The 11681-nt window shown below is 31.6% G+C and overlaps 1 protein-coding gene across 7 annotated transcripts in view; it reads left to right on the top strand.

Annotated features, from left to right (window-relative positions):
* LOC111638867 (cysteine/serine-rich nuclear protein 3-like) overlaps window positions 1-4186 on the top strand; it is a 95490-nt gene extending 91304 nt beyond the window's left edge. For all 7 annotated transcript variants that reach the window (XM_023384638.1, XM_023384639.1, XM_023384636.1 and 4 more), the window contains one exon: window positions 1124-4186. In XM_023384638.1, the coding sequence (XP_023240406.1) occupies window positions 1124-2769 (1646 nt within the window). In that variant the 3' untranslated portion in view covers window positions 2770-4186. The remainder of the gene's footprint in view (window positions 1-1123) is intronic.
* The last annotated feature ends 7495 nt before the right edge of the window (window positions 4187-11681 follow it).

Genomic DNA, 11681 nt, shown 5'->3' with positions numbered 1-11681 from the left:
ATTAGAGGTAGGCGTTAGGCGCCATCTCTTAATTAAATTAATAATTAAATAAATAAATTTAGAACATTCTGGAATAAAAGAACTGGCCCGGGACGGGGCTTGAACCCGCAACCTCCGCTTGCCGTGCGGTGCGCTTGCCAGTTACGCCACCCGGACCCCGAGCGAGTCTTCGCTTCCAGAAGTATATAGATTTAGATATAACCTTACTTGGTTAAATACATCACCGACTGGGGACGACTCCTTCGCCCACGACCCTAACGGTACTCAGCCGGCTAACGTAACACCCGGCGAGGTATATATATATATAAACATCAACTCACAGCCCGAGTAGATAATAACAACACCAAACGATCGCCTAATTATCGGGCTATAATATGGCTATTTTAAATGATTGGAACTAAGTAATTTGACAATTAGAGGTAGGCGTTAGGCGCCATCTCTTAATTAGGTGATCGTTTGGTGGTGTTATTATCTACTCGGGCTGTGAGTTGATGTTTATATAATACTATATATTTTTAAATGTTAGTATTATTGAATTTTAGTGAAGTAAATAAGTGTTTAACTATACTCAGTTTTAAATTTTGATTTATGTAGCTGTGGAAAAAACAAACAGGAATTAATTATAATTTTATTTCATATTGTTTCTAATTTACTCATATTTATGTATCAGTGTGGAAAGAGGTTGACAAGTATATAAGAGTACTTAGTTAGATTAGACATAATTTAAAATATGCATACAATATAATATCATTTGCTTACATTGACACACAATAATTACACAAATAAATTATACATTGCTTTTTAAGGAATTATTGTGAAGCTAATTAAGAAAATGTTTACAATTAATATCACTTAATATAAAAGAAACGCTCATGTTTTATTAAATGTTTCTCAAATTTCATAGATTCTCAAATTATGATAACCAATTAAAAAGTTTAGACAAATTTATGAAGATTTAGTGTTTAATAATAAATATTTTAAAAATTACATGAATCTTTATTGAATTATTTTGATTACTGTATTTTCATTGAATTTTCATAATAAATATTTATATGCAATTACAGAAATAACTTTAAAATAATGTAATAATAACATATTTATATAAAAAAAATTTTTATTTTAGGAATGGATCTGAAACATTGTCAAATTAAAAAGTTTTCTCTGCAAGAACATTCGGAGGAAAGAAAGAAAGTTCACCGTGACATACTACTTCAACAGCGGCATACTGCCAAACATCAGAACCCAACTTCTGAATCTGAAGAGAGTGAAGATATAAGTGATATTTCAGATTCCGAATTAGAAGCTGATAGTTGTTATTTTCTCCAACCAGTTCCGATCCGTCAACGTCGAGCAATGCTTAGAGCATCGGGTGTGAGGAGGATTGATTCATTAGAGAAGGAAGAATGTCGAGATATTAGAGCGTCACGAGAATTCTGTGGATGTGAGTGTAAAATATATTGTGATCCAGATGCATGTTCCTGTAGTCAAGCAGGCATTAAATGTCAGGTAGATCGTTTATCGTTTCCATGTGGTTGTACTCGAGATGGTTGTGGTAACTTATCAGGACGAATTGAATTTAATCCTCTCCGTGTAAGAACACATTTTATCCATACTTTAATGAGATTGAAATTGGAAAAGGAAGATCAAGAACTTTTAGGCAAAAGTATGAATACAATGCTTTGTTCAACATCATTTGCATCTCCTTCGTTACCCTCATATGATGGTTGTAATAGTATTACAACACCCCTCTCTAATTGTATTTCTTTTCCATCATCATGTATGCCAATTACTCCTCAAAACAGTAACATAGAGGGTACCAGTTGTATGTTAAGCAACAAAAGAGAAGAGCCAACTTTTGTATCATTTGGTGAAGCAGAGAAAGAATATAGTAATAGTGAAGAAAGTACAGAAATGTACGGATCGCCATTTAGTCCAGAAGATAGCTCCTATTCGGAAAATTCTGATTATTCCAGTGATGATTTTGATTCCGACCATAGTGTTGACACTGCTCATACACAAAGTACAATTCAAGTATCATTTAATAGGTCCCTTAATTCAAATCCTCCAACTTATTCTGAACATGTATCATTTAGCAAATTTCAAAGCACACAAAACAATGCTGCCAGGTCTTGTTACAACAATAATAATACCTCTAATACTAACAACAATAACAACAACAACAACAACAATAATAATAATAATAATGGAAATGATTTTAATAGTGAAAATCGATACACAGGTTTAAATAGACATTTTGAAAACCCTCAATCACAACTTCAACTTCAAAATAGTAATTCTTTGAATAATATTCATGAGGATAATATATCTTCTCATAAATTGTTGGAGGCAGGTTCCTGTTCAGAAGTTGGATTAATGCTAGAGCATCAGCATAATATTGATTCAAAAGACCAATACAACATTTGTCTTGATAAAAAATTAAGTATTTCTAAAGTTTTGGATAATCATTCAGAAAATGCGTGTCACATACCAGAAGATGAACATAGTTACACCGAACTTAGCTCAGCAGTACCAGGAACAGATACAGAATCATACAGTGGTCTTCTATGTTCTAAAGTACAAGATATCACAGCTATTAAACCAGTAAATTTAGAAACAGATAAAGCTAATATATTAACACAGAACAGTAATTTTAATTTAAATGAAAATGGTCACAAAATAGATGAAGTACAGACTGATAGGAATGAAGAATTCAGCGAGAATTTTGGAGAAATCATTAAAAAAACAATGGTGGAAACTGTTTCTGCATGATAATATTTGATTTTTATTTTTATTCCATTGTTAAATTACATAAAATCTCATGATAAATTTTGTGATTTTAGCTATCATGTGTTTCATAATATAAAGTTGCTTGTACTGAATGATTTTTTTTAAAAGTAATTTTACAATTTTATTAATTTTAAAATTTCTCACATTTTACTTATTTATTTATTAATAATTAGGTTTTTTCCCCCCTCTCTTTTTTGAGTGAATTTTCCTCCTCTTAATTTTAATTGCTCTTTAAAACTAGATATCGATTAAAAACATAAAATAACATGCCATTTATTATGAAACACTTCATGTATGGCAAAATTTTTAGCACTTACAGTATTACATTACTATATATTAAAATTTTTTAATCTTGTTTACTGCATGTTGTGTGATTTGTACACAATATCGGCAGTAAAGCAAGTTTTTGGTAGTTTGATGTTTAGTCATTGTGATTTTCCTCCCGTTCCATCATCATTAGCATATAGGGAACTTTTATTAATTACAGTAAATTGCATCCTAACTTGCTATATCCATTTAATATATATATATCTATCTATATAAATATATATATATTTTTCTTTCCAACAATAGTACATTGTACAGTTTGATTTAATACATTGTACAGAACATCCATAATATTTGTCTTCTTAGTTGTAAGTGAAAGTTTTTTAATTTCCAATATTTAAACATTGTATATATATACATATACAGTATATATGTTTGTAATTAAAATACCTTAACCAATTATAAGGTATTTTTAAAAGCACACATTTTAATGTTTGTAAAGTATTTTCTTCAAAAGTTAAAGCTCTTTTTTTTTTAATTGTTTACTTCGGTAAAGACGAGTATTATTATTATTATTATAATAATTAAATTTTCAAAATTGCATTACAGGTATTGAGTATGGAAAATTATGGGTGCTAATAACACCGAAATATTGTGATTTCTTGAATTTCTTGAATACAATCATAGGTGTGTGATGTATTGTATGTCGTAACATTTTATTTCGACGGTGTGTACTGTATGAAAGAATAATCCAAATCATTTTCTGTCAAATCTACTTTTTAAGATTGTGTGCAACTTCAAATCTAGCATTTAATTTTTTTATTAAAAAAAAAGAATAAAATGAAATGAAAAATTGGTAGAAATGTTAAATTTGAAAATTGCCATTCCAAATTTCGAGTATCATCTATCAGCTGATACCAGACAGCATTGGTGTTGTCAATCTTTTGTATATAACAAGAACAATAGAGGTACACAGAATAGCTTTGAAAGCGTTTTATGTATGAGAGTAATTTGTCTGGAGCAATAAAATGTCAAATCCTGAATTATATGATTTAATATTTGAAGATTTTGATTTTTAAGATTAAGGAAAACATTTTTTGTTATGATAAGCAAGGAAAAAAAAAACATTTAAAACAGTAAATTTATAAGAAGAAATTATTAATTTTGTAAATTTTACTTTTCAATGAGTATAATTTGATAAATCTTAAACTTAAATTTTAACTTTATCTTTTGCAGTTATTCAGAAATTAAATCAAACCAAATCTAAAAATAAGAATTAAATCATAGATAAGTTCTTGAACTATTTTATTTTTTAAACTGTGTATTTACAATTTTTTTTCCTTCCAGTTTAAATTTATATATTTGTGCAACATTTAGTAAAATGATTATGTTATGTGATCCTAATAAAACTATCCTTAGGCATTATTTGATAATTAAATACCTATATTTGTTCTGTTATAAACAATTGTAATCAAGCCCGTTTTTAAAGAATTAAACCAATAAAATAATATAATACTTTATGGAGAATTTTAAATTACATACTCCAGTGAACGTCAGATTTTCAAAAGGATCGTTTTTTGTTTTTTTTTAGTTCCGAATTTAGTGTTTATCTTATGAAAAACAAATTTTAAATTTTAATGAATTTATATACAGGATTGCCGATAACAATTTGAGAAACTAATATTACCTAAACCATGATGTGTAAATTATAATAATATTTCATTTTTATTTTTTGTATGAATCCTAGAATTAACACGAAGTTGTCGCGTGGGGACTTTTCGTGTTAGTGTACTAACTTCAAGTTATGAATTAACCCAATTTCTTCAAATTAGTTTTGATAGAAATTTAGGATTCAATTGAATTAAGGCTGATTGTAACGTCTTTGGTAATGCACGCAATCTCCAGCAGATATAATGCTTTTTTTTGTGAGAAAATCCACTTTTAACGCAATCTGCCGCTGATCGCGTGCATAACCAAAGTGGTTACTATCAGCGTAAACAGAGAGTAAATAAAACTAACGAATCCGTGACTTGTACCGATATAAGGATTACTCCTTATATTGGTACGCATCTCATATATATATAATTAGTAAATTGCACAACCGAATATACCATTGCATTATCAAACATTAACCTCTACACAAGCAATGCTAAAGTGACTTAAGGGCACAGTTTTTGCACCAGGAATACTTCACTCAATGTTTCTTTGAGAAGTATAAGAATGCGACAGGGCAAGTTGACAAAATGTGTCCACTTTTATCTGATAATTAATCACATTGTAATGCAGATTCATTCTATTTCATCTGCAGAAAGTAATATATAATTTAAATGCACAGAGACATTATCTTCAAAATTAGGTTCATTTGCATCAGTCAAAAATCATCATCGATCCGAGTCACTTATCTTTTATAGTCTTCCTAATGGTTTTAGTAGATAATTTTGCATCAGAATTTTTCCGCCATTCTATAGCGGACAAAAGAAAGGGATATTGATTTGTAACTAACCCAAAGTTCCAAAACTAGGTATCATTATTTCTATTTCAATCTGCAACAGATGAAAGATGATGTCCTCTAATGAGATTATAAAATATGGCAAGCGCGAAATCCGACAGAGGGCGCTGTTTTTGAACCAAGACGGCTGCCGAAACAGGTAAGGAACCGATTATGTGTTTGTTCAGTTTCCGTCGATGACGACTACTGCGAGGACCAAATGGAGAAAAAAATCATTGAATTTATGTCAAATTCTAGACTATATCGGCGACAGGAAACGTTGTCTTGTAGAAGGTGAAGCCGTTTTGGATGCTGGACACGTATTTTTTGGATTAAACTGTAACAATAACACAGAAGTTCATGTTGTTGCTTTAGTGTTGCAATCTCAGATATTGGCATTTTAATACATCTCAATTACAGGGAGAATGCACGTGCAAAGCGGGGCCGTCTGGTTTTTGTAAACATGTGATAGCATGTTTATTACACGTTAACAGGTGAGAAGTGTTTAAATATTTTAAGCAGTACAGTATACACCATATTCCAATATAAAAACATTGGCACTAATTTTAACTATTATGATAAATAAAACTATGTTGTTATATTGGAACAAGGTGTATACCGTTTGTTTTTCGGACTCTCCGCCGTATGGTCACTAAGAGGAAGTTTTTCAGGCCTATCGTGGATTCGACCAGACAATGGGCGGCATAACATCAGACATATTCGGAACGTACAGTACTACTACCGAATAATTCCTGGGACTTTTCAACTGCTCGTACTCGAATCTGGATCTCCCAGATTGATGTATGTGCATCGAATGTAGAAAATGCATTGACAGTAAATGAGTATTTCATTAAAGTCTGTTACTGTATAAAGCTTTTAGAAATTCCATTCTGATTATTACTGTCAAGCAAAACGACTCGATCTCATCCATTAGATTTTGTAGCATTTACATCAGTGGCGCGTTATAGCTTTTTTGGAACCAGGAGAATTTGAACTAGGGGTCCCCGTGACATTTTTCTTCGGGGGAATATTTTCTTAAAAAAGTTTGGTTTGGGGCTTCGTTAGTGGGGACCCCAGACAATTGTCCTTTTTGCCCATAGGATAACGCTCCACTGGGCATTGAATTCTGAATCGGTTAGTTTATCGAAGTTCCTTTTATAGTCTTTTTTTTTGGACCAATTATCAGAAAGAATAAGCAATGAAAATATAAATATTCTTTTTAGTCCCAGTTCTTAATACATTTTTCTAAAATTATCTCCCGAGATAGATAAAATACATAGAAATATTCCCTGTCGTTACGATTATCTGTTTAACGCCACAAAGTATTCGAATTACACGTAAATTCGAGAAGTTCGAACATTGAAGAATGTTTTTGTTCAATTTTGTTGAATAAAATCAATAAATATTTATTTTAATGTTATAAAATTCTATTTTTGAAAAATTGATATTTTTCATATAAATTGTGATGGTATGTTAATTAATCCCTTCGCGCTACCGCTTATATCGAAATTGCATTAATGAAATACAGCGGTACTTCAGTGATCGACCCGCTAGAACAAATTTTCGGTTATTGACGACAAGTTAATTTTGTCATCAGTAAAAAAGTTTTCTATGATAAAAATTAGTACTTTATTTAAAAATAAATTGAAACTCTAGAGCTCCTTTGTGAGTAAGAAAAGGACAACCCTACAACAACGGGAGCACTGGCGCCCCTACTGTGAACGTACCAATATGGTTTTCAACTTTCTTTTATAGTCTTTGCACAAAAAAAAAGACATCATGAGCAGCGAATCAACATTAAATCGGTGATAAAATGCAATTGTGGTATTAGAAATACTGTAAATCAATTGATTGACACTCAGCCACGATCACCGAAACGTACGTGTATATTCATTTAATACGTTTAAAAATCGATATCAATATTTAAATTTTAAAGATGGCAAATTTTTTTTTTTTTTTTTGGCAAAGATGAGAAAAAAAATAGGAAGACAAGTTTTTCGTTCGAAAATAGCCACATATTCCCGTAATTTTTTCGTTAAATTACATTTTATATAGAGATGGCGCTTCCAACTTTACGTTGCGCCGCCATGGATACAACTGAGAATTCAATATGGCCGTACAATGAGGTTTCGAATGCAGTTCGAGGGAAATGTATAACATTCGAATTAATTTCCGTATTCAGTTAACGAAATAATTCAGGAAATTGTACATAGTCTTTCTTTCTTTCTTCTTCGATGGTGTTTATATGGAGATTTTAGCTCAATGTAGGCTCTCTCCGAGTAGACTTGTGTATGATCGCTAGGCGACCGATTAGCCGGCTGTATCGCACAGCCATACGTACGGTACGCGCGGGAAATAAATGCCTTCCGGGAGGACTTTTATGGGGAACTGGCCTCCTATTCAGTCGTTATAGGCAAGGAGAAAACCCGGAAAACTCCAAGCAGCCAGCCTGTCCGACCGTGGCGCGAACCCACGAAGAACCTCCCAGTCTTTAGGGTCTGGTCACCACTACGATGAGCGGCAACGGAGACCACTCGCCCAAATTGTACATAGTCTCTTGTTTATAGCGAAGAAACATTTAATTAAGCCCGTAACAAGCTATTTTATGCAAGGTTTTCGGAAAATTTGAAAAACGGAAAACGAACCGAAAATATAACAAGAACAAAGAGAAATGGAAAAAACAAAAACGAACGGAGATCGACCGTAAATTATCTACTGTAATGGATTATGCAGTTGATATTTCAATTGTTTTAATTGTTTTCTAAATCTTTTCCAATATTACTGTTATGCGCACTCGACTTAAGTACATTACTAATCTAAATATATAAAATTACTTGTCCTGACTGACTGACTTAGTCACTGATTCATCATCGCCTAGAGCAAACCGCTGAACCTAAAGAGGTGAAATTTGGTACACAGTTAGGGTACGTCATGGGAATGCACACTAAGAAGGGATTTTTCGAAATTCCCCAGCGGGGGGAGAGGGAGAGCATTAAAACTTAACAGGAAAAACGGCTTCAACTGTACTATTTTAGATGCGATTTGTTGTTTTCAGCTACGTTTAGTCTTCATTGAGTACTTATGTGTATTAAATTGATAAAATTTCAGATATTGTTATAAATATTTATATATACAGTATTTAGATTTTTTAACCAAATGTTCGAACCGTTTTTAATTCGAATTTGTTATTGCATATTGGTTCGATTATAGAACGATTGTAAACGTTCCAGAAAATTGATCAAATTGAAAATAGTTCGTTTGATTCTCGGCAATTCTCATCATTCTCAGCGGTAGATGTTATATAACAATTACTATGGTTGTTGAAATACTGAATATAAATGGGGTTTGCTTGCAAAACCTCCGCGAACAAAGTCGCGGGTAACAGCTAGTAAATTAATAGATTAATCAGATTCGTATTTGTCGGAATTCAAGCTTTCAAACTACTAAAATAATTTTAAATAATTTTCATTCGTATTCCCTATAATATTTTTTATTCACCATAAACACTTGCCATCAGAGGCGCTTCGATATTAGTATTATTTCGAAAACATTAAAAGTGTTCAGCATGTAATAGTAAACACAGAAAATAACACACCTTAATTTGTGCAGCAACAAATTAAGGTGTGTTATTTTCTGTGTTTATTAATTCGAAAATTATTTTAATTAACTCGTTTCTTTTATCTTTTCAATGATTATCGATGACCTTTCATTGCTTTTTATTTAAAAAATAACATGTTTTTTGGATTGATATTAATTTACCAGGTGAATTATGAAATGAAGGCTCATTTTAGGAATTTTAAAGCAGAATTGTAATTTAGTATGTTGCTAATCTTAGTGATTTCTCCTGTAACTAATTAGTCAATTCAATAATTTACTAATTATTTGAACCGTTAATAAATTTAATTAGTTGACCGTTACACAATGCATTTGTGTGCATTGTAACGAAGCAGGTTTACGTTTTACACCACTCGTATTGTAAATGTTAACTGTATGATACTGTATTGTAATTTACAGCACGCGTGGTATAAAACGTAAACCTATTGTCAGTATAATGCATACAAATGCGATTAAGTGCTTTAGAACGCATTGGTAAAGAGAAATATAAGAAAAAAATTTGTGATGAATTAGTTGTTAGAAAAAGTATGGTAAATAATTGGCAATGCGACGTTTCCTACAAAAATAGAAGCCAAAGAAATTGAAATTTGAATCCAGAACAGCCATGTGATAAAGACTTGCAGACCGACACGTAACCACTATGTCAATCACCCTTACAAACGTATTTGCTCCAGAACATATAAATCGAACGTAATTTAAAATTGACTCCTCAAAATTGTTTATCATCAATTTTTGATTGTTACGTGTAACTTTAATTCACATAAACTTTTATTGTAAAAATGAAGAATTCAAAACTTGGATTGTGATTTCATTGCCTTTCCTTGTAAGATAGATAAAAATAATATCATCTTTCTGAACATGTTTTATAGTAAATTACATATAGGATTGTTAAAACTAGTGTTTATATAAATACTGTACGTAATAAAATAGTAATAAAATACTTATAAGCTCCGTGGCTACCTCCTACAAAATTTAACCAATCAGAACCACAAACCGTTCCTTTCTCTGGACGTTTGTCCATATTAGATGCTAATGGTTTGAAGCAGCTTGCGTTAGTACATTACATAAATTGAATAAATTGAGTAAATGTTTAATATCGTTTAAAAATATGTAAGAGTTTTCATTTACATACTGAAATAGTATAGTATTTTATATTTTTCTGATTAACCGGCCAGGGGTTCAGTCACGTAAGGGCCAGTTAAGAGGGCGCCTACTGTATATACGAATGAAACAAATTTTGCCAGCACAATTTTATTGTGAAATAAAATTTTTGAATTTTTCTAATACTGTAGTTATAAGTCACACAAATGCGTCAGTTTATTACAAGATGTATCAGGTATGTTCTATGCGCACATTTACGACTACAGTAGATCGGATCGGAATTCTCGTCCCAAAAATCCAGTTGCATCTACGTTGGACTGTGCTCTAGTCATTTTTAAATAACTGTTTTTTTAATGAAACCGAATTTAATCTGATCGGGCAGTATGAACGTTTGCGGTTTGTTATAGTAAAATATATATATATATATATATAGCAAGCGTTGTAGTTAGCGAGCAAAGTGTGCAGCATGCAATGTTAACCAGGCAAGACTTGCAAGATCAAATTCTAACGCCAACAATACGAATGATTTTAATACATCCGAAATAAAATGTTTTGCAAATGCACCAAACTCCCGATTATTCGTGCTAATAAAGTGTGATTTTTCACGCGTATTTTAACAATAAATTCCGGGATAATCGGGAGTTTAGTATATTCACATTATTAAATAAACAATTTCGTCATTTGTAATTCTTTTATTGCTGTCTCTACACGTCTTTTCTATACCGATACTTCACTCATTCATTTGGATAATTACTTTCTTTCAAATTGTCTAGGTGTGTTTTCTGTTTTGTTTATTGACGTTTCAACGAAATTATATGTAATAACAATATTGAATATTATACAGTTGATTTCTGGCTGTTTTATCACGTTTGTTACTATATCTGCATACAGTTTTAGTTTAATTCGGTATTTGTATAGCTTATATAGTATATACAGATGCCAATGCATCACTGAAAATAGAACGATGTTAAAAAAAACAGGGAAAAAAGACAAATTACACATCCTCTCCCCTTTCCACTGTGTTAAATAGACGTTAGTGCTTACTTCTATATAAAGCAATGTATTCCATCAAAACCGCAATAGCCACGCGTCAAGAAAACCGCTAACGAGTACATTCGATGAGTCATCTTATAAATTTCTTGCATCCTATAAATACTTACCGACAAAACTTCAAGTATGAAAAGCAATTCCGGAAGAGCGCATCCAGAGGCGGATTTACAGGTTTAGAGATCCTACATGGGACCGAATTTTGGGGTCTTCTTTTTATCTGTACTGTATTACGAAGCTAGCACGCAGTGAAATAATATATCATCGATTTACCTGAAGAGCTGGCACGCAAAACAAATTATATTCAATTTTTTAAAAAAATTGCGTTTTTGCTATGGCGTTATTCTTTACTACGCGTAACACTTTCTAAAGCAGT

Source organism: Centruroides sculpturatus, unplaced genomic scaffold, assembly GCF_000671375.1.
Source record: "Centruroides sculpturatus isolate CEXI.00-Female unplaced genomic scaffold, Cexi_2.0 scaffold1276, whole genome shotgun sequence".
Lineage (NCBI taxonomy): Eukaryota > Metazoa > Arthropoda > Arachnida > Scorpiones > Buthidae > Centruroides > Centruroides sculpturatus.
Note: the sequence above shows the minus strand (reverse complement) of the source record. Positions and strands in the feature narration are given on the sequence as shown.